The following is a 23,897-nucleotide window of genomic DNA, read 5'->3' as shown; positions in this document are numbered from 1 at the left end:
TTCCATCTAGAAAGGCCGCAAACTCTGCAAGACTCTAAATTTTTGTCGTCCTTCTAAAATAGCATACAATTGTTCTTACATGCATCTATCTTCTCATACTTAAGCTCGCTATCTGTAATGAATTTTTTACATTCGTAGTATGAGTTTAGCAATTGAGCGTCCATCAGTAATATGTCATCTTTAAGTAGACGCAACAACATATCGAATGAAGCGTTTGTCCATTGACCGACATTCTTTATGTGAAGAAGTTTCAGTAGTGTTGATGATTTTGTTATTCGAGCACCTTCATACAATGACCGTTTAGAATCATCAAGCACACACATATATATAGACTACTTTATATAATAAAACACAACCATATACACTTATAAAATTAAACACAGTCTCTCTACTTAAAAAGAGAAAACTAAGAGATTTTTTTTGTATATCTCTTGATTTTGAAGACTAATACGGAATTTATATACAATATATATACATACACAATTAAGCATATGATGAATTAGTGATGACAATCATTCATCAAATTCAAATATGCAGCAGCATAACAATTCATGTCTTTTCGAACTTATACATCCTTCATCTTCTAAGCACTGGTCCATTGCGGTTTGGCTTGGATCCGTTTCATCGCCTTCACTCCCAATGGATTGTTCTTGCTCTGTATAATGTGTTCCAATCAAAATCAACATTTTTAAAGCAAACAAAATATAATATAATTATTCATGAGTCTTACTTACCATTAAACATGTTTGTGCATCAACATTACAAATGGGATATTCATGAGGGCAGCAGCTTTCATAATCATCGCAGCAAGTTGCGCCTTCAAGAGGACAACATCCCCATGAATAACAGTAACCGTAGTATTCGTACACACAGCAACATGTCGTGCTCTGCGGGCATGTGTAGTAGTAGTCGCAAACCGTGGGTGGTGTCACCGGAGATGGTGGTGAAGGACCGGGATTGGGTGGATTTTGACCTTTTTTAATTGGGTATGATGCTTCCATAGCTATCCCACATTTTCCTGTGTTGCTTCCGGCTATGTTTCGTTCCATTCTTATGTAACCTTTCTCTCCCCATGTTTTTCCCCATGAGTTTCTCACGATCCAGTAGTCTAATCCGTTTTCTGAACCGTATCCTACTGCAGCAACGCCGTGGTCTAGAGCTACACCGCATTTTCCGGTGAACACGCCCTGCAAATTTCATTCATTCATCAGTTTAGAAGTCTATTAGAGTAAGTTTTTAGAATTGCAATTGAATTACAGGTCATTTTAAAATTATTGATGTGATATTTTAACTCCCAAAATTTTAAAAAATTACCGATTCAACACTTAAATGTTATAATTAGGAGTACACGGTTTATTTGTTTTTTCACCCAAAAAATCACTCCAATTGTTGGTGTCCGTTTTTTAAAATTTTCATCAGTCGGTTTTCGTTCGATTTGGTCGGTTATAAAATCGATTCGATCGGTTTATCAGTTATAAAAAAATAAATATATATATTATAATTAATAAAAAAATAATAACAAACATAAATATATATAATATAATAAATTATAAAAAATAAGTTGAGTCTTATAATCAAATTATAAGATAATAAATTAAATTTTTAACTTAAAAAGAAATATATTAAAATATAAATTAAATAAAAATGAGTTTAAAAAAACAACATTAAAAATACAAAATAATAAATATGTATGCGCATAAACCAAAATTTAAAAATATATCAAAAGTATATATATATATATATTCAATCGATTTAACTGTCAGTTTATTATAGAAATTATGAACCGATTAAAATTTGGTTAGGTATTTTTTTTATCAGTTTGGTTCGATTTTTTGGTTATTTCATTTACACTCTTAGTTCTAATGATAGAATAATAAAATATTTATTTTGAAAACATATAAAATATAAATATGTTGAATTGTCAAATTGTGTTCCTTTAGGGTAAAGATTTCGGATATATTCTTTCAAACTTATAATTTGAAACTACTTATACAAAATGAGTTAAACGATTTCAAACAACGTTTCATTATTATTTACGGGACATCTATAAATAACAAATTTAATCGATAACTATTTAAAAAAAAAAAATCAATTTTAATTTCAATTCCATGTTACCGAAAACGCGATTGATCAATGAATGAGTGAAAAATAAACTTACAGAATCATAGAACTGAAAAGCCCTGCCTCCACCTTCAATAGCAACAGCAATTGGTTGAGTTGCAACAGCCTTCTTCAAAGCTTCCTCGTTATAAGTAGGAACATCTTCATAATCATCAATCGTAACAACTTTCGCATTTTTCTGCACCACAAATATAACTCATTTGATCTGTTCTTGTACTAGCTAGTAGTATAATTATTAATTAGTAAAATTACCCACCCTATATGTATCACATTTTTGGTCTGTACCATAGTAAGGATAATCATCATCAGTATCAATCCCACCATTATTAATGATAAACTGGAAAGCATAATCCATTAAACCCCCATTGCATCCTTCATTATAACTTGTGTCACAATCAACCAATTCTTGCTCAGACAATGTTATCAATTCACCAGTAACTATCTTGTTGATTCCTTCCACAGCACTTATAGTAGAGAATGCCCAACAACTCCCTTCAATCCAATCCAATTTTCATAAAAATCAACTACTAATAAATAAATTTGAAATTTAAGAAAAACTTACCACAACTGCCTTGATCTTTGATCTCAGCAACTGCTCCTTCCTTCCTCCAGTCAACTGAATCCGGTAAGCTCTCTCCCAGCTTGGGGAGATAACGATCGCTTCTCTTTCCGGCTGCGGAGGAACTGAGTTTCCTTTGGAAACCGCCGCCCAAATACATCGACCGATACTCCTGGTTAGTCAGATCGGCGAAACGGTTCAATCCGACTCTATATGTTCTGTTTTGAACGGAATTATGGTCGTCGATGAAGTAAAGATTGTCCTTGAAGATCTGAAACCGCCTCTCGTTCTCTCCCAAGGCGTTGCTGTATGATTTACCGTGCTTGATTAGCCAGGATTCGTAGATAGAAATCAATTCGTCCTCTGTTCTCCAGTTGGATCGGCTATCGATAATCTTCGCCGCCGTGAGGAAGAAGAAGAAGAATAACATGAACACGAATGATTTGGATGGATCCATATTTGTTAATCTTGTATCTTGAATTTGGGAGAGATGATGAGTTGATAGAAGAATATGAATGAGTGAGTGGTCTTCTTTATAAAAAGAGGGAAACAGAGTACGTAATTCTTCATCACCATTCACCAATCAAAATATCTTATTTGAATTTATTATATTAAATTAAATAAATTATATATGTGATGATTGAATGCGAAATTTCTATATGTACAGAGAGGAGAATAACATGTAGTAAAAATGGATGACATGTAAAATGTAAATGTCAAGGTTTAATTCATCAATTATTATTATCATAAATTTATATAACTTTACATCATTGTTTTAGTTTGTTAGTAACCAAATGCCATATATGATCAATAATTATGTATATTAATATTACTCATTAATTATCATATAAAATTGGTAATAAAAAAAGTGTTGGGTAAAAAATATATTAAATAATTTTTTCATTAGATTTTTTTTTTTTTGTGAAGAAGAATTAATTATCAATAATTTAAATTAGGAGTTATACAGAATATTAAATTATAAATAACTGAAAAAATAATAATAAAATAAATGAAAATCTATAGGTTAAATAATATGACAACTTTATAATAATTTTAAACATAATGGAATATTTTAAAAAATTATAATTTATTCCGTGTAACTCCAAAGATTTGTAAAGATGAGTGATGAATATTTTTAGCATCAACAAAAATTGTCATTGACCGATGATCTCGGTTAATAGCATAAAAAAAATTATGTCCTGATAAATGATAATCTAAGTATATGATAAAAAAATGAAAAATTTAGTAAAAAAATTGTCAATATAATTAGGACTATAAAAATAAAGGATAAACATATTTCATATTAGATTTGACTTTGCATATTTTGAAAGTCATTTTAATTTTAATTTAGAACTTAAGTAAAAATTCAATATGATATATTATAAAAAAAACAATATTCTCCTTCCTTCCCTTGTCAGGTGGGCCCGCAAGTGACAACAACGTTAACCAGCCCCCTCCTTTGTTTTTTTTTAATTATTGGTATCGTCTGAATAAAAATTAAAATCAATCAGTCACAAGTTGCTCAACATTCTGATAGACTGTTGAGATATTTTTATCTATCTATTGAAACAAACAAACATACATACATACAAGAAGATGAAAAGTAAAGGTACATATTAATTTGTCTTGTTTATTATAATTGCAACATATAATAATAAATGGATATATTTTATTTGGCGCAACTCATGACAACAACACCATCCTATTTTCTTTTATCTTAATTAAATTGTTGCGTGCTCTGTTTTTCTTTTTTATTTATTTATTTATTTATTTATTTATTTACTCAGCTTTCTCTTAAAGCTTCATTTCCATTATATAGAAAGCTGAGTTTGTTGTTAGTAGTGGATTGTATTATAAACATTACAAAATTCAATGAAAATTTAGATGAGACATCTGCATCTTCTCATTGGGAAGGAGAAGAAGAAGAAGAAATTGATGCATGATAGGATGATGAAGCAAGTTGTGTTAATGCAGGAACAGCACCACCTGCAAACCATAATAACAATCAATGTTCAGACACCATTTCCAGAACATATCATCAAATCATGAATGTCTGTGTATGTTATGCATACATACTGGCCTAACTCAAGATCAATAGTGCTTTTAATTTGTCCATAAATTCAAAATACTAAAGATATGCAAAACCCTATTTCGATTTCAAACTCGCCTCCACCACAACATGACCAAAACCTTGGATGCTTTACAGAGCTACATTTTGCTCAATGGAAAATCTTCAGATTTCCCTTTCCACAGATAAACATATAGAATGATACTATTTCGGAAGATTTAACAAATTCATCATCAAAATCCTTGTAAGACAATATAACCGTTGCGAATTAAAGGATATATATGTCTGCAGACTGCAGTTGAATATTGAAAACTTAAGGAATTTTCCTATAACTAAACTTCCAACATACACAAGTTCAGAGCAAGCCTAGTATTTAGTTTCTAACCTGCCAATCCAGCACAAGTTGAGGAGAACACTATCACAGGAGGAACCTACATCATAAAGAACAAATATCAATACTTTACTTGAGCTTCATAGAACATGTTGGAACACTTTTTTTTTTGGAATTGGATCAGAATTCGGATTCAGATGAGAAATTGACTATAAATATATGAATTTGTGTCCGACTAAGTTCTATTTCAAAAACAATTGATGTCATCTTGATGTCAGATGATATCCTACCAGAAAAGAAAAGAAAAAAGTGTTTCCAAATGAGGCCATATGATGGTCTTACAACTAACAGCATTAAAATGAATTACAAACAAGACTAAACAAGGGCAATTTGGTTTCAAGTTCGGTCCCAACATTACAAAGGGTGGGAAGTGCACATATCACACTATCACCACAACAAGCAACTAGAAAATTATACACTAAACATTTTTGCATGGAATGGGAAAGGGGGAAGAAAACATCCGACCAAGGCCAATTCAGTACAAGGTAAGAAGTCAAAGCAATTCAACAGGAGGACTGATTTAGTAGCAATGTATAAATTAAGAGTGTTGGTGATTTGAACTTTTCTCAATAAGTATAATAAAAGTAATAAGTTATAAGTTTATAATTTAGCTCTTCTTTTACTAAATTTTTTATTTTTGCGACGGGATTTATTCCCTGTAGGAGAGGATAGCATGACCCCGCTTAAATAAGGACGTTCTTAGTGGAAATCGAACTTGAGAACTATGGTCTCTTAGGTAAGACCTTAAGACTCTTTCCAATTGAGCAATCTTGATGGGTTATGTTTTTCTGTTTGGTTGGTGGTTGGATAAATTCTAAGATTCTTTAGAAAACATCCAACTGCTTGTAATTGGGGTTTAAATTTAATAAAAGGTTCACCTTCTCTCCAAAACAAAAAGGTTTATAATTTAATTAAAAAGAATACAGTATAACTTACAATTAAAACATGACTAAATTTACTAGTATAATTGTAAGTTGTAACTAACTTAAAGTTTTAATTATAGGAAGTTTAAGAATTTAAAATATACAACATAGCTTTAGATTATATTAATTCATATATAAAAAATAGCTTTGAAGTTTCAAGAAAGAAAGATAGAGCAATCATGCTAGTGCAGGCCCAAGTTCTCAATCTCAGGCCAGGACTACTCACAGGCAATCGGACTGCAATCTGACTGTTCCCAACCTCTATTTTAGAGGATCAGGTGGCCATCCAGAAGATATATAACAACAAAGTTCCGCCAATTGAAAATGCAAGCAAGAACACCATCATAAATAATCTCAAAATATAATTGACTTACACCAATAAAAAACTGCAGCCATATAGGTCCTTTCACATGTCTCTGAACAATAGGCATCACTGTCAAGCAACATAAGAACAATTAACAAAGGTAAGGAATACATACAAAATGTAAGAACAATTAACAAAGGGTGAAGTTTCATTGCAGGCTTTGCAGCTATACAGATTTTCAATTCCGTGTTACACTCAAGAACTACTACACCCTAAGCCATCAGGCACACAAAAGTTAAATTCACAACTCACAAGGAAGTTAAGTAAACAGAATGCTACATGTTCTTTTGGCAGCAAATATATGTAAGTGTTCCAATAAGTTTTTGTGTTCTAAGAAGCATTACTCTGATCAAAATGATTCTATACATTAATCTGATCAAGCATCTGACATCTTAGCCTTATTTGAGCACAATATCTTTATGTTGCAGTTGTTCAATGATTTACACCACACACAAATTCTCCAAAAACATCACACCAATAGTCGATACGAACTTGATAACGATAACAACAGTATGGAATTTAAAAATGTACCATGATTGAATGAATAAAACGCACTGGTAATACCACCAACAGCAGAGCCTATCTACATTGAGCAATGATACAAAAATAGAAACAGAATTAAACCAGTCCATATTGAATCATTTAGAGTTTCAATAGACATATACCACTGAAGAAGAAGTCAAGTATATTACCACTGTGAAACTATCCCTAATAAGTGGAGGAACAGTCCAGCTGCTGATTTCCTACAATCAATTGGAATTGAATGTTATTCCACATAAGGAAGAAAATGATCAAAATATTTGAATCTTCTCTGAAAGAATTACCATTTCCTTCGAAAGAGGACCGGCACAATGAGAACATCTCAATTTTCTAAACTTAGACTCCAAATTAGCCATTCTAGCACTCCTGGATTTGAAAACAAATCAAACATAAAAACGCGATCATAAATCCTGATATTACATCCGTTACTGATCTATTACAAATTTACAGAACTAACAGTATAGAAATTTAAACCTGCCTCCTCGCGATTACCCAGCCCTAAAACAGCAACTATTATGAAATTCGATTACGACGACTGCCGGAGAAGAAGATCTATCGGGTCAGGCTGGTTTCGGATGAAAGGTGCGGTTCATCGGGTCCAGATCCGGTATCCCATATGTTTAATTAAAGAAGGCCCAAAAACCTTCAAAAGCCCATATCAATTACTTTATTTATAATCAATAAATTGTCTGGATTGGGCTTAAAAAAAAATAAATGTTGATTTTCATAAATAAAAAGGTAACCTTAAACTATAACAAGCTCTCAAATGGTTAGAAATTAAGAAGGAATTGTGATTATATTAATGAATATTAATTTACAAAATAAAGGTAATTATAACTTATATGATTTATGTATGGTTAAAATTTCACCCAATTTATTTAATTTTGTCACTCTAAAGAACTTATCAAAAAATGAAAGTTGTGGTGAGCATTTTGTAGATCTCTTACAGAAGTAGAGAAAAAAATATGAATAAAATTAGTTAATAAAAGTAATGATTGATTTTTTTAATTAAAATAAATAAATAATAAATTAAGTTGAATTTTATTTTAAAAAAATTAAAAATTTTGTCACATTTCTACTTACAAAAATAAAATTCTATGTGGGCTGAAACCCTAAAACTCACACTAACCCTAATAGATTCTCCTATGTTCACACTTATTTATTATCATCATTTTATTAATAAATTAACTTTTCATTTTAAATTAGTGCTTTAATAAGATATTACAATATATTCTATTAATAAAACTCCATTGTCCTAATCATTTGAGTATAAAATAACAAATAAATCATTCAATTCACATTGTTGAGTGGAAGAATACTATGTGCTATAATCTATAAATATTTGACTTTAACCAATTTTTTAATTAAATAATAATAATAAAAGCACGACCCTTATTTTAATTGACTTTTAGAACCAAATTTCTAGTGAAAAAAATAATGCAACTAGACTTTGAACAATTAAAACCTAATTTAAAAATGTCAACCTTGCCTGACTGACTGTCATCAACTCATCTCCTTTTTGATCCAACGGCTATCCTAAACCTTTTGACTTTCTATATACCATTCATTAATCATTCACCAACCAGGCCCCACCACGAATAAAAGCAAACGGTCAATTAGCTACAGTAACACGTGTCGATTTTTAATTGGGGAACAATGTTTGACCGCAGGTGCACAGTATCGACATGTCAGTGTATGATGAGAGAGAAGGCATCATCAGTTTGACTCTCTATCTTTCTTTTTTTCTTTTTTTTAAATAAAAAATAAAAAAAATAAAAATCACGTCTTTTTCTTCTCTATTTATCACCCCTTTCGTCTCTTCCATTTCTTCAACCTCTCCCCTCCATCTCCTCTGTTTCATATCAATGGCGGTTGACCTAATGAGTTACAGAAACGACAGATTTGCATCAAAACTCGAAGAAAATGCCGCACAAGAAGCGGCGGCTGCCGGATTTCAAAGCGTCGAGAAGCTAATCAGAATGTTATCTCATCAAACAAATCAACAACAGACCCAGTTAACCGATTACACATCCGTCGCTGATGTCGCCGTTAACAAGTTCAAAAAGTTCATCTCTGTTCTCGATCGGAACAGGTCCGGCCACGCAAGATTCCGACGAGGACCCGTCTCTCCTAACCCTATTAAGAAACAACCTGAACTAATCAAGACCGTCGAACATAACCCAATAACTCTTGACGATCATAAACAAGTATCTGTTCCTAGAATCTTTTCCCCAAATCCAATCCAGCAACGATTACCTCCTCTACCTCAGCGAAAAGAATCCACCACCACAATCAATTTTGCAGCGGCGTCGCCGCCTGTGTCGGCGGCGAGTTCTTTCATATCTTCATTGACCGCCGGCGATACAGAAAACAGCCTACAACAGTCTATGTCATCTGGTTTCCAGATCACAAATCTCTCTCAGGTATCCTCTGTAGGACGTCCTCCCTTGTCGACGGCGTCACTGAAAAGGAAGTGTAGCTCTATGGATGATCTTGCCGGAAAGTGCGCTGCCTCTTCCGGACGTTGCCACTGTTCTAAGAAAAGGTTTGTTATTTTCATCTAATAAACTTGATTCTCTGGATTTGAAGTGATACCCATTTATCTAATAAGACTACCCAAATCAGGAAATCGAAGACTAAAAGAGTGGTGAAAGTCCCGGCAATAAGCATGAAAATGGCGGATATTCCTCCAGATGATTACTCGTGGAGGAAATACGGTCAAAAACCGATCAAAGGGTCTCCTCATCCAAGGTAATAGAACATTTAGAATTGAATCAATACAAATATATATCCATGGATTGGATCTGTTTTCTGACTCTGTAATTTGGATGATGATAAAAACAGGGGATATTACAAGTGTAGCAGTGTGAGGGGATGTCCGGCGAGGAAACATGTAGAGAGAGCTTTGGACGAGCCGTCGATGTTGATCGTCACGTACGAGGGCGACCACAGCCACTCAAACGTCGCTAACGCCGCCGCAGCACTTGTTCTTGAATCTTCTTAATTGTTCATTTTTAGAGAGAGAAACGTTTTCCGGTGACCGGAACAGAAGGATCGTCACCGGCAGGATAGGTGGCGATGCTGACTGACGGAAGCCGTAGATTGCCGGCCGGCCTTGTGAAATCAGACAGGACGTCATCATCCAAACAAAACCCTTTGACCGGGGTCCATTTTCTTATTATTATTATTGTTTACTTTAATTAGTTTATTAATTAATTCCACTAAAAAAAGCATAACAACTTGTGAATGGAATGAATTATTATTATTAGTTTAATGTAAAAGATAATTTCCATTCACTTTCACGGCACTCTTTGTAACGGATCACTTACTCCAACTTCCCACTATTATATATATTTATTGAACAAACAATTATTAAAAAATATTAAAGACTCGATAATCAAGTCTAAAAGTCAACTTATTGATATTAAAGAAGAAACAACGTCTATCAACAACTTTAACACATTTTATTTATTGAAATGATTGGTACCAATTTATTCTAATGAGGAGAAATAGAAAATATTATATTTTCTAAAATAATTTTTTTTAAAAATACAGGTTTTAATAGTTTATTTTTGGTAGAACATAAATAAGTGTCACTATCCCAATATTTATATGTTAAAAAAATGTTATATAATATTTAAGACATTATCGTGTGTCAATAATTCTCTTACTTTTGCATATTGTTGGGTGACTCAGTTGTTAGTATTATATAGTTTGAGAGTAGTATTATATAGTTTGAGAGAAATCGTGGAACTTTAAATAATTGTAATCGACTAAACATAGTTTGAGAGAAATCGTGGAACTTTAAATAATTGTAATCGACTAAACATATAATTCATTATATTATTTTTAAGATGTTCTTTAAAATTAGTTTTCAAATGTTGGTAGAGTTATGTGAGGAGTTATTCGATTTGATTTTTAGTATTTGAGTATTTATATTTTTTTTTTCTCCTATCATATTTGGTTTGTAATTTTTAAATTATTCTTATTATTTTTAATATAAATAATTAACAATAATATGTACTTAAACGTCTCATATAATAGGTGTAAATGTATTGAAAAAGTCATATAATTAATTATATTTAAGTTTATATTTACGTGTTTTGATATGAACATAATAAAATTAATATAGTTAATGCGTTGTCTAATTAATTGAAGAAAAAAAGTCAAATTTGGGTTCGTGTGAACATAATTATTATGGAGCCCGATTTTTGTAAATACCGGACAGTTGAGAACTTAGAAATATATTTATTGCTTTTTTATTTTTTTTTTCTGAGTTATATATTTATTGCTACCTATCTAGTCTATGAAGTGTCAATAAGATTTAATTTGGAAAACAACACTTTCCTTAAATAGAATCACAATTTTGGTCCTTTCATTTAATTTTATCATTAGCTAGCTAGTTCTCAAATACAATTAGTTTATAATTTTAAATATTTTTTTATACTAATTTCATAGATAAGATCAATATTATTTATTAAAAATTATTTTATCTAATAATATAAGCTCAAATTTTAACTCAATAGCATAATTTAAGTAAAAAAATAAAAATAAATTAAAATTGAATTCTTATTAAAAATGTTTTAAAAATATAAATAAATATAATCCGAATTTGTAACCTGTCATCTGGTCTTGGACAGGGTTAGAACCAAGTTTAATAGCAGCTTTTACTAATTTTTAAATATTTTATTTTATTTATAAAATACAATTTCGGACCTGAGATTTCGAGTCATGAGGCGAGCACAAAATTTGGTGCACTCAAAACTTAATATTCATACATATATTTTTTTATCGATTTAAATATAATATTATTTGTAACATTATTTTAAAAATAAAATATCATCAAAACAATATATCATAAGTAAATATTAAAAAAACAAAGAAGATCCAAACAAAATATAAAATTTATGTTTCGAACTAGTATATAGTCACTTAAATATTACTAGTCTGACATTTTTTGAAGCGAAAGTATTGATCAAGTTTGCATAATCAACTTTTTTAATAATTTTTTCTCGATAGATAACATAGCTAACCCATTTAGTCTTTTTGCGACATAGTTGATCGAAGATAAATTTTAATCAACTTCAATTTAGAAAAACTCTTTTCCGCAGATGCAACAATAACTGGTATAGTCAGCAAAACTCGATATGCGATATAGGAATTTGGATAACAAACATCCATTGTTTTCAAATAATTCAGCACATCAATCGCTCTTTTTGCTTCTCCGGGTAATGAATGTCTTAACAACTTTAATTCTAGAAATAAATCTGATCCATCAACATCGGAGTGCCCATCATGTGTTAAAGAATTTTGAAGATTGACACATGAGTTCAAGAGACCATCATCATCAATAGACTTCAACTTCTCCAAACTAAATAAAAACCCAAAGGTTTCTTCGTACTTTTAAAATTGCTCAAACCGAGTTTAAAGTGAAGAAAGAGCTCGATCAATTATAAATAAGAAGTAATTAACTCGAAAAGATTCTTTAGGAGATTGAGTTACCTCTTCACTGTTGATATCATCAAATTGTCTTTTTCTCCGAATGATGCGTTTTTCTCGAAAAATAGGTTCAATTCCCATTTCATTTGCAATATGTTAAGCTTCAACCAAGGCTTGATCAAATCTAGATTCTCTAAACTCTTGGAGAAAAGAAATAAGCCCATTTAACTATCCGATAGCAACATCAATATCCAGATTCTCTAAACTTTTGTGAAATACTTATTAAGGCTTCCTACTAGGCTTTTAATTAAAGCATCTTCCTTTTGTTTTTTCTTTCTTTTTTCTGCCCCAGTCAATTGTTTTCTTATAGGAGACATGTTTGATAAAACTCTAAATGCTAATCTCCATTAAAAATTTATTGATTAATCAGTATTATATGATTCTATGATTAACCACAATGTTGCACTTCCGCTATGCAATAATGCAAGATACAAATTGTGAATCCACCAGACAAGTCCTCAACAACCAAAAATAATTAAGTAAATCGAACCAAAATCTCACCGAAATCGGAGGAAGAACTCTAATGGGCAGTGACGTAGTGCCGAGAAACAAGGCTGGAACGAGCGAAAAAGGCCCAAGAGCTCGGGAAGGAGACGACCGAGTTTTCTGCTCCGATTCCGGCAAGTTGGAGGATCGACGACGGGCTTGGGGTTTGGGGGAAGTGTTTCCTTTTCTTTTTCCAGAATGTTTGTTCTTATTTATTTATTTTCTTGATTTTGTTGATAAATGGGAATCGTGCGATTCTTTTCTCCAAGTAAAATAGTGTTTTTTATTTTTAATTTTTTGGATACAAATTAAGTTATGGCTTATCATTGATAGGTTATCATATTATTACCGTTTTTTTTGTTACCGTTTTTTTAAACTTTTTTTATTTATTTATTTTTAATTCAAAATCTTTCTAAACTATAAATATCCGCTTTTATGTTTTAACTTTTTTACCCATTGCAATCTCAAATTCTCTACTTCTCTCACTACATACAATCTATCTTATTAAATTCCATCTTTGACTTAATACATCTCATCCTTACTAGATATATTAATATTAGTCATATATTTCTCATATAATTACTATATAATTATGTCTTCCAGTAGAACAGGTAAAGAAAAACGTGTGGAACATCAAGACTCTATTGGATCTGATTTTTCACCGATATCTACCCATCCTATTCCGGAAGAAATGATGAACGTCCCAGAAGCTCAACCAGAAAGTGTTGGTTCAATATTCAACAATACAAAAAAGGATATAATTAAGTATTAAAATTATAAAATTAATTCGAATTCGATTATAATTCGATTCGAATTCGATTCGAATTCGAAATTTTCATAATTCGTATTCGATTCGACTTATAAAGAATTGAATATGGTTTAATGTTTTGATAAATTCGATTCGAATTCGTTCGAATTCGAACCGTGGTCAGGTCTAATGAGGACAAAAGTCAGGCTTTCTATGGAGGGGTTAATGAAGAAAGGAAAGAAAACATTTTCAATATTATGGGAATCAAGGAAGGTGAACTACCAGTGAAATACCTTGGAGTACCCCTGTCATCAAAACAACTCCGATACAATCACTTTAGACAACTGGTAGAAAAGGTTAGAAATTCTGTTTTGGGTTGGGCTACGAAAAAACTGTCTTATGCAGGTAGAATCGAGCTCGTTAAAAGAGTCATTTTTGGAATTATTGGCTACTGGGCACAACAGATAGTCATCCCAAAGAAAGTAATCGCTGAACTCGATAGAATCATGAGAGACTACATATGGGGAACACAAGGCAGAGGAGGAAAAAAAGTCAAATGGGAGGATGTTTGCACTCCCATAGAAGAAGGAGGACTAGGAATAAAAAGTTGTGTTGAATGGAACAAAGCCCTCACCATCAAGAGCTTATGAGAGTTGGAGCAAAAAGCGGACTCCCTATGGGTCAAATGGGTGCATACAAGATTTATGAAAGAAGAGCAGAGTATCTGGACACTAAGCATCAACGAAAGAATGGCATGGTCATTGAAGAAAATCCTAAAAACAAGAAAAGATGCCTTTCAAATGGTGAAAACCACAATTGGAAATGGAAGAGGGGTACTATTCTAGCATGATCCTTGGCTGGATAATATTCCCATTATATTCAAAGAAGAAATGCAAGGAAACAGAGTTAGAAGAGAATACATCAAGTACTCATTTAGAGACGTATATGAAGGTAGATGTGATTCACTTTTGAGGCGTATTCCAGAAGGTGATAGAATCCTAAATCTAATGAGGCAGAAGAAACTCAATGAAAATAATGATGAAATAAGCTGGAAAACAGAAAGCAATGAGAAGTTTATTACAGGAAAGGCATGGGAAATTGTTAGAACAAGAGGACAGGAGGTAGATTGGCATAATGTGGTATGGTCTCCAAAGATTATTCCTCGTCACCAATTTATTCTCTGGCTGGTATACAGGAAAAGGTTGACAACAAAAGACAGAATTCGAAAATATATAAACATTCCTGATATCAACTGTGTCCTATGTTCGGGAGTTGAGGAAAGCATAAACCATTTATTTGGGGAATGCTCTTTTGTAATACAAATCTGGAGGATGTATGCTGCAAACATGAACATCATCAACTTTCCAAGAATATGGGAAAAAATCCAAGAGTGGATGAAGAATAAAGCAAAAGGAAGATCCTTCTATGTAAGTATGTTGAAATGCTACTTTGGAGCAGTAATCTACAATATCTGGAAAGAAAGAAATTCAAGAACTCACAGTGAAAGAAGTAGAACCGCTGAAGATATTTGGAGAGATATAACTTCAGATGGAAATGCACTCATTCAATCCTGGAGAGGAATCGAAAGGAATGAAGAGAATAGAAAGCTCTGCCATATATGGGATATTTCGTTTGAGAAGGTCACAAGTAGAATAAAAGTAAAAACGTTGTAGGCGCTAATTGATTATTGTTATTGTCTGTAATTCAATTATTGTTTCATTGTCAAATCTAGAAATTGTCTAGATCTGATCTTAAACTTTTGTATTTTTTTTCCCTCTTTTGGGTTTTTTTAATGAAATGGCACTAAGCTGTTTTCCAAAAAAAAAAAAAAAATATTAATGATGTATATATGGTTTATTTTAATATATAAGAAAATCTTTTATATGATCTACTATTGTTGTTTTTATATACTATGTCCCACTTTATGAGATATTTAAATGAGTTATAAAAATGATTGATGAAAACAAATGATTAGAAGTAGATATATATATATATATTCAATGAATAGAGAGAAAATTGTTGATATATGAAGATAAAGGAAAGAGGTGGATGCATGCATCATGTTCTTTCAAGCTCAAGATAATTCAAAGAATGCGTCCGTATGTTTGAATTTGAATTCCATAATTAAAATATAAGAGGATTAATTAATACTCAACAATCTTTTATAAATGATTTCACAACAAGCTAGGTTTTGAAACAAAACTTTCCTATCATTTATAATTTGATGGTGAAAATACTTGTAAGTAATAGAAATATTTTGGTGACGTAATTCGGATTCAAATCAAATTGAAAATCTTTCGATAAGTTTTTAGATGCAAAATCATATAATTATGCTATAAAAAATGTCCAAATCAAATTGATAAACATTCTATAAGTACATGGAAAATCATATAATTATGTTATAAAAAATGTGGGTGGCTTTGGATTCTCAACAATTTAATGTTAGTTGTTACTAATCTACACTTACATTGGTTTTCGATACGATTAGTGAATATTCCTAACCTCCCAAAATCCTGGGTTCGAGGCTTCAAGCGGCACAAACAATTGGTTCAATGTGTTCTTTAAAAGTTGCGAAATCTAATTGTTTTTAAAAAAATTGTTTTTTATGCGTTCACACCTCTGACAATAAATTAGTACAATTATGAATCAATGTTGAATTATGCTCAATTACACAATATTTCGAAATATAATAACAATATACATTCACCCTCCAATAAAAGAAAAGGACAAGATAAAATAGATTTTTAAGTAAAGTTTAAATTAGATATAACTTGAGATACTATATAAAAAAACACTCTGAAATACATAAACAATTAATGCACTATTATCTATTTAAACAAGTTCAGACATCACTAAATATTGTTTGGCCTTTGGGTTAACTTTTTTTGTTTATTAATGATGATAATGAGCTTATTTATAATTCATTTAATAATTTTGCAACTTTTGTTAGGTCTCATAGAAAATTGTTAATATATTTTAAATTTATAGTCAAAATTAATTTGATATAAAAATATAGTTAGTTTTGTGGTTACTAATATAATCTCAAAAGTGTTAAGTGTGATTGCTTCTATATTGGTAATCCATTTAATTGTTAATTGAAAATATAAATTGACTATTAAAAAATAATTAATTGACTAACAAAAATATTTTGTGATTTTTTTTTTTGTATTTGGACATGTTATAATTTTGGGATATTTATTTATTAGTTATTTTAAATAAAATATATATTATATATATGAATTAGAACTTTTAATTTGTTAAAAAATTAAATATATATATATATATAAAGAGTGAGAGATTTTACAATTTTTTTGTTCCAAATTATCATTTCAGATTTTAATTTTTAAGAAATTTATGAAATATATATTATAAATAAGTAATTTTTAAATGAAAGGTGAATATTGTATTTGTATGTGCCACTGCATACGGCAGGTAAAGCCTTTGAATTGTTCTTGATATATATAATTTGATTATTTTATTACAAAATTATTTCAAACTTTTTTTTTTTTTAAAGATTGCAAATTATTATAATTAAAAATTAAAATTCTCAGTCTTCCTGAAAACGTGAGTGGACCCCAAACAAATTTTCAGATTTTATTGTCTTTCTTTATAAACAGAGTCTACCATTGACAACCCAACACGTAACAACTTTATTTATTATATATTTATTTATTTGACTATAAATAAAAAATATATTTATGTACTGCAAAGTTAGCTAGGGTGTCAAATATATATTAATATATAATCATTTTAGTAATTAAATTATTGGGTTTGAAAGAAAAAGAAAATAAAGCATTCAAAATACAATTGTATGAGATAAAATAAAATAAAAAATCATATTTTTTTAATATTTTGTTTGGGGGATTTATTATTAAAAATAGAAAATAGAGTCGATAATAACGAAGAAGGAACCAATCCAAATCCAAGAGCGAATACATGTGGGTGTGGGGACCACTCGCAAATCCCAATTCTATTTATATATGAAATATGTTTATTGAATTTATTAATATGTTAGGCCCACGCCCCTTTTTTTTTCTTTTAATTTTTTTTTTTTTGTCTAGTCAACAACATTTCCCTCTCCAATTCCAATCTCGAGGAATTGGCATCCTATGTTATTGCTTGTTTGGTTTGGAATTGTATACATAGTTTTTCATTTGAATGCAATATATCCTTGATTGACTCGAGGCTCAAGGGCTGCAAATCAGCCACTTTTGAACTGTTTGATTGAAGTTTGATTTGAGTTTTACTTTAATCGAGTTCGAATCGACTCGTTTAATATTTTAACCGAATTCGAGTTCTAATAATATTGTAGTTCACTATTATCCAGTTAAAATAATAGTGAAATTCATTCATTACAATTATTCATTTTCTCATTCGAGTATCAAAACATGTACCAAACATCTCTTAATTGTCATAACTATGGTTAATAGGATTAAAATTTAAATTAAAATAATAGTAACTTTTATATAGATGGAAATTATAGGGATCAATGGTTTTATAAAACCTATCTTCAATACTAATGTTTCAAACTATATATACAGTTGATATCTATTAATAAGGTAAATCCTATTTAATTTTCATTCATAGTTAGTTATAAATTTAGGGTATCTTATTTAACCTTCTAGAAAATAAAACTTTAGAAAAACTGAAAATGTCAATATTTCTTTGTTTATTCTATGATTTTTTTGTATCAGAGATTTTTTTTTTTGTTTCTCTTTTGTCACTCAGATTTGAGTTGGTGTTGCGTTTCATTTGATTTGACATCTTGTTTATTCTGATCGATTTTTCATCTCGAATTTTATAATTCGAATAATACTCTAAATCGTTGGTGGGTCGTTTATTGTTCATACACTCCAACTGTGTTGGTGATCTTTTCTCGACTCCATATTTGTGTATTTCCTAACGGTAAATGATACAAAAATAATTAAATCTAAAGTTTTATTTTTTTAATAAATAGTTACTGAGCATTCTTATGGATGACCTTGTAAATGCATTTTCTCATTATTTGTATGAATTTTTCAATATTTTGATAATATATGTTAAATTTTATTTGGCATGACCTTTGATAACTCCCCATCAGTTACAGATAATTTTAATTGCCACCAAGAATATTTGGTAGAGATTATTTTGACACCGTTTAATTTATTCATACTCCAACACTCATCTTTGGATAAACTATCAACAAATTGCATGATTTCTAGATTTTTTATTGGAAGATTTATGTAGTGGCTCATATCATGTCGTAATTTGAACAGAATAAATCATGACTATTTTCAAAAATCAACTGCTTATTTACAGAAATAACTATTGTCAAACATTCCAAAATGTTAATAATTAGTGTTTTAGTTGTGTTCTTCAACCCGTCATGAAAACTGATTGACAAAATATCATTGAAAGTTCTTGTCTTTATCGAATATCATTATATGAGCCTGCTAGCTGATCTCGTCAGGACCCATGTCTAAGGCCCAAACTATGTTTTAGTTTATCAAATCAGGCCCCATCAGCAGTTGAATCATTTTCCGAGAGCTTGTTTCATGTTGAGTTATTCAAAAATAAGTTATCTATAATTTTAATTTGTTTAATTATTATTATATATATTTTTATTTAAATTTTTAAATAAAGAAATATACTAATATTTGTTAAAAACAAAAACATCAAAAGATCCAAGCTGTTTTTCTTAAGGAAAGTAAATTTATGTTACAATTATATTTGTGGTTAAAAAATAAAACATTAATTAAAATATTTTTTTATATTTTTAAACAAATTATTTATTAATGGATAAGATAAAAATGATTAAAATGGAACTAGACAGTAACCGAAACCAAAACACCTTTTGAACTCGAAAAAAAATTGGTATTGTAATGTATGTTTTTTTTTTTTTTTTTTTTTTTTTTTTGTGTTCGAGTCGAAATTAAGTCGGTCCCGTTTATAATTTTCTTTTATAAGATAGTTCATGTTCAATTTTGACCCGAATTAATATTGCTCCACCCAAACATGATTTATACAATATGAAACTAGTAAATTTGAATTTTGGATTGACAAAAATATTTAATAACGGTAACCTGCAACAACTCGAGGAAGAACAAGAAGAGGCAAATTGAAACTACGATTTAAATCATCATCATCATCGTTCGTCATCATTACACTTATTTTTGTTCATCACTATCGTCCCACTCCCTCTGATTCTCTCAATTTCATTCATTTTTTACACTGAATAGGACGACTGATAATCTCTCCCTCCGACCCATTTTACAAAAATAAAATAAAATTGATTTACATTCCCCATCCATCTCTCTCTTATTAGGAATCCCCATTTAGGGTTGCGATTCATTCAGTTCCATTGATCGGTAGGACAATACCAGTGTAGCGTCGGAGCTTGCTCGTCGGAAAACAGATTACAAGCCTCTTCCCCACTAAAAAAGTTATATTCTTCCACCTTCACAAACTGCGGCTGATATCCCTTTTGAACCGCCGCCGCCTCCTCTTTCTCCTCCGTCGATTCAGAAGTGAAAGACATGAAATTCATCGAATTCGATCCCCCGCCGCCGCCGCCGCAACCGAACTTAATCATCGACGGTGCCGCCGCCATAAACTGGTGATGGCTTTGGAATGGCGTCGATGTGGCAGCTGCCGCACCGTCCCCTGCCTCGTTTAGTATCGCGCTGGAATCGCTGTCGGAAGAACCGTCCTTGATATCTGTGAAGATTGTCGTCGCCGGTAGGGCGGAACAGTGGACGCCTTCAAAATTTAGATCCAATTGTGGGTCGGCTCCGGCGAGGGGAGAATTGACGAGCGGCGACGGCGAGGCGGTGGTGATCAGGCCGTTGGTTTTGATGTTGAATTCAGACGCAAACGTCGATTCTTCTTTTACCGACGTATCGTTATTTTCGTAACAGTCCTCCTCAATCTCCATATCCATCTTCAATTTAGCTTTCAATTCCTTTATCTATACAAAAAAAAAATTATTATTATTAATATTATTATCTTTATATATACTCACAAATGAGCTTCACACCTTTACACTGAATTTTGATCAAGGATAATAAATCAAATTTAAGTTTCTTATTTTTTATTTTTTTTATTTTCATAACAAATCGGACCAGGGACCCGGGACAAGGTAAACCCAACAAACGCATAGTTAGCATCGCAACTAAGGCAACCTAGTTTATAGCTAAAAATTAATAGGAAGACCAAATTCATTTTTTTTTGTTGTTACAAATAAAATACTAATTTGTGTATTAAAGTGAAGAAAATTTACCCCCAAGTGGAATTTGGTTAATTTAAGTTAAAAAAAGATCAGTATTGATTCTAAGTGGAATTATAGCTAGTGTAATGTTAGCTTCTTAGAATTGAATAGGATTACTTTTTATTTTTCTTAAGCTAAATTTAGTTAAGATTTCCAATTCAACTAAAAGCGTTTTAAGGTAGAAGAAAACTAGTTGCTTTTAATAAAAACTCTTACTAATTAAAGTTCTTTATAAATAAAACATTAATAAGGATTAAGTTGGTTACCTTTGATTTGCAGTTTATTAACAATATTGGCAAGATCAACTATTAATACCAATTAAGAAACCCACTTTCTTAGTACTAGTTAATTAATTCCATTTGTACAACCAAAAGTATTATAAAGATTGAATTTTTATACTAGTTAGATAATGAATTAGAAGAGAGTACCTGTTTGAGAAGGGAATCATTATCATGATGAAGAGATTGATATTTATGTTGAAGAGCATCATAATTAGCCTTGAGTACGCCGTAATCTCTCTCAAGCTGTTTAGTCTTCCAGCGTGCACGGCGGTTTTGAAACCAAACCGCAACTTGACGAGGTTGAAGACCCAGATCCTGTGCAAGCTTCACCTTTCGATCGGGTTCAAGCTTATTCTCAACCTCAAAACTCTTCTCTAAAGCCTTCACTTGTTCAACGCTCAATCGCCGTTTCTTCTCACCCCAAACGCAACCGCCTGAATCATCCTCTTCTATCTCCATCCCACCGCCACCACCGCCGCCCAATTCCTGAAATTCCCTTCCGTACAGTTGCCGACCCATGTGACTATTGTTGTTGTTGTTGTTCACTCCAACCGCCGCCCCCGCCGCATGATCTTCTGCATATCAGTTCAGTTCAGTTGAAACATGTTCTCATTTTTAAAATTGAAAAAAAAACAATAATAACCTACCAGAAGCAGCAGCAGCAGCAGTAGGGCAAATGGACATAAGGGCACCCAAAGAATCAGAACAGTCTAGGGTTTTCATGTCTTTCTGTCAGCTAATTAATTAAAGATGGATCGATCTAGCTTAATTTTGATCTGAATCCAGCTGATTAATGTTTAATTAGTTGTTGTTGTTCTTGTTTTGGTTCAATTTTGATGATCACTAGTAGTGATGGAGGAATGAGAGTATTGTTGTTCTGAAATTGGGCAAAAGAGGAGAAACCCTCTTTCTCTTGAGTGTACTCCATCTTTTTTCTTCTTCTTCAACAGGAAACCCATTAAAATGGTGTAACCTTTTGGAAAAGAAAACAGCAATCAATTATACAATATACACAAAACACTGAAACACACACACACCTGTGTTGTATTTCTCTCTTACATAATAGTAATAATAATTAGATAATGATGATGATACAAGATGAAAGAAGAAGAAGAAGAAGAACAGTGAAGAAGAAGATGATGATGAAGAAGCAAATTGAGGGTAGTTCCTGAATTTTGATAGACTTTAAATAAAGGCAACTTGGGTTACTTACATACATACCATGGGTTAAGAATGGGACTTGGGTTAGAATGAAATGAAATTCTCTCCAAATGAAATTCAAATTCAAATGAAACCCAAATTTCTCAATCCCTGTCTAAAATGCAGTGCCCCAGCCAACCGACAACTGCCGGTCTTTCACAACTTTCAGGCTAAAAGACAATCTTTCTACTATTTTTCATTTTTTAAAATTTCTTTATAATATTCTATTCGGCTCGGCTCGATTAAGCTCAGAACAAGCCAGCCAGCCGAATTCAGGATCGGGGTGGCGTCAGCGTATCAACAAGGGTGTGTGTGTGGTCGGTGAGGATGTTTATTACCGATAATACCCCTCAAGGTCACGGGTAGATCAATGACGTGGCATGTTTATTCCTTTTTATTATCTTATTTACATTCTACTATGTATTCAACTTATTAGTTACTAATTAAATTTAATAATTACACATCAAACTAGGCATATATATTATATATATGAATTGATTTAATTAAAATAATAATGTTCGATTAGTTATAAAAATAAATGGATTGTTGTCCTGTTTGCAAACGTGTGAATTGTGATGTGGGGGTTTAGGGTTTGAGGTCGGAAGCACATGTGCAAAGAAGAAAGAGAGGTTGCTGGTCCCAGGGCGGTTCATAAGGTTAGACAAGCTATGCAGCCGTCCAGGACCCCACCAATAAAGACCCCCTTAAAAAAAAGAATTTAAAAATAATTTACAAGATTTGAATCTAAGATTTTGAATAGTGTTATTTATTTATTAAATTAGTTTTTGTTTATTATATTAAACTTTCAATATAACAAAAAATAAATAAATAATTATGTTAGGTTGATGGTTAGAAATTTTGACTTATATTTATATCGTTATTTCCCAATGCTTAATCTCGTTGTGTTTTGTGATAAAGAGAAAATTCGTGCTTTGTATTATTTTTGTCGTTATGCTTAAATAATTATCGTATATATCATTTGATAACATATTCTTAATCTCGTTGTTTTTCATTATTTGGTAAAGACTATTTTTATTTTATTTAGAATATTTGGTAGGAGTTTTTTCGACATCATTTATTAGTCTTTTTTTGGTTTACTTCACTTCATCATTTATTTATTATTATGAAATTCAAATTAATTCATGTTTAAAGTTATCCTAAAAATTTGATATAAATATTCAATTTTCTTCAATTATCTATACATTTTTAAATGGTTCATTCATTTTTAACTTATTTGAATCTAATATAAGAGTTTGTTTATGTTTGATTATTTAGATATTTTTAGATTTTTTAGAAAAATAATATTTTTTATAAAAAAAATAGGCTATTTCATCCATCAATTCATTAACTAAAATATATTTTAATTTTAATTTTTTTATCATTGTATATTAATAACTTTTACTAAAAAAAACTTATTTTCACAAAATTAATATCCATCACTATTTTTTAAATTAAAGTTGTTCTAAGAGAG

General features: G+C 31.0%; 4 protein-coding genes across 4 annotated transcripts; 1 reads left to right on the top strand and 3 right to left on the bottom strand.

The window, feature by feature from the left end:
* Positions 1-360: 360 nt before the first annotated feature.
* LOC124945455 (cysteine proteinase RD21A-like) lies at positions 361-3,180 on the bottom strand. Its single transcript, XM_047485899.1, has 5 exons — positions 2,684-3,180; positions 2,378-2,613; positions 2,159-2,299; positions 735-1,187; positions 361-655 (listed from the first exon to the last, which is right to left on the bottom strand). The coding sequence occupies exons 1-5, from the start codon at positions 3,135-3,137 to the stop codon at positions 584-586; spliced, it is 1,356 nt and encodes a 451-aa protein (XP_047341855.1). The 5' UTR covers positions 3,138-3,180; the 3' UTR covers positions 361-583.
* A 1,175-nt stretch (positions 3,181-4,355) lies between these two features.
* LOC124910446 lies at positions 4,356-7,554 on the bottom strand. The gene is made up of 7 exons (XM_047451089.1): positions 7,441-7,554; positions 7,251-7,332; positions 7,119-7,169; positions 6,958-7,009; positions 6,437-6,495; positions 5,134-5,179; positions 4,356-4,666 (listed from the first exon to the last, which is right to left on the bottom strand). The coding sequence occupies exons 2-7, from the start codon at positions 7,320-7,322 to the stop codon at positions 4,584-4,586; spliced, it is 363 nt and encodes a 120-aa protein (XP_047307045.1). The 5' UTR covers positions 7,323-7,332; positions 7,441-7,554; the 3' UTR covers positions 4,356-4,583.
* Positions 7,555-8,779: 1,225 nt separating this feature from the next.
* Positions 8,780-10,268, top strand: LOC124910653 (probable WRKY transcription factor 7). The gene is made up of 3 exons (XM_047451326.1): positions 8,780-9,511; positions 9,592-9,717; positions 9,811-10,268. The coding sequence occupies exons 1-3, from the start codon at positions 8,832-8,834 to the stop codon at positions 9,968-9,970; spliced, it is 966 nt and encodes a 321-aa protein (XP_047307282.1). The 5' UTR covers positions 8,780-8,831; the 3' UTR covers positions 9,971-10,268.
* Positions 10,269-20,029: 9,761 nt separating this feature from the next.
* On the bottom strand, positions 20,030-22,364 carry LOC124946188 (homeobox-leucine zipper protein ATHB-6-like). Its single transcript, XM_047486758.1, has 3 exons — positions 21,874-22,364; positions 21,374-21,801; positions 20,030-20,645 (listed from the first exon to the last, which is right to left on the bottom strand). Exons 1-3 carry the CDS (start codon positions 21,947-21,949, stop codon positions 20,031-20,033), a joined length of 1,119 nt encoding a protein of 372 aa, XP_047342714.1. The 5' UTR covers positions 21,950-22,364; the 3' UTR covers position 20,030.
* Between the last annotated feature and the right edge of the window lie 1,533 nt (positions 22,365-23,897).

Source organism: Impatiens glandulifera, chromosome 7 (assembly GCF_907164915.1).
Source record: "Impatiens glandulifera chromosome 7, dImpGla2.1, whole genome shotgun sequence".
Lineage (NCBI taxonomy): Eukaryota > Viridiplantae > Streptophyta > Magnoliopsida > Ericales > Balsaminaceae > Impatiens > Impatiens glandulifera.
The sequence above is the reverse complement of the archived record's forward strand: the minus strand, read 5'-3'. Positions and strand labels throughout refer to the sequence as shown.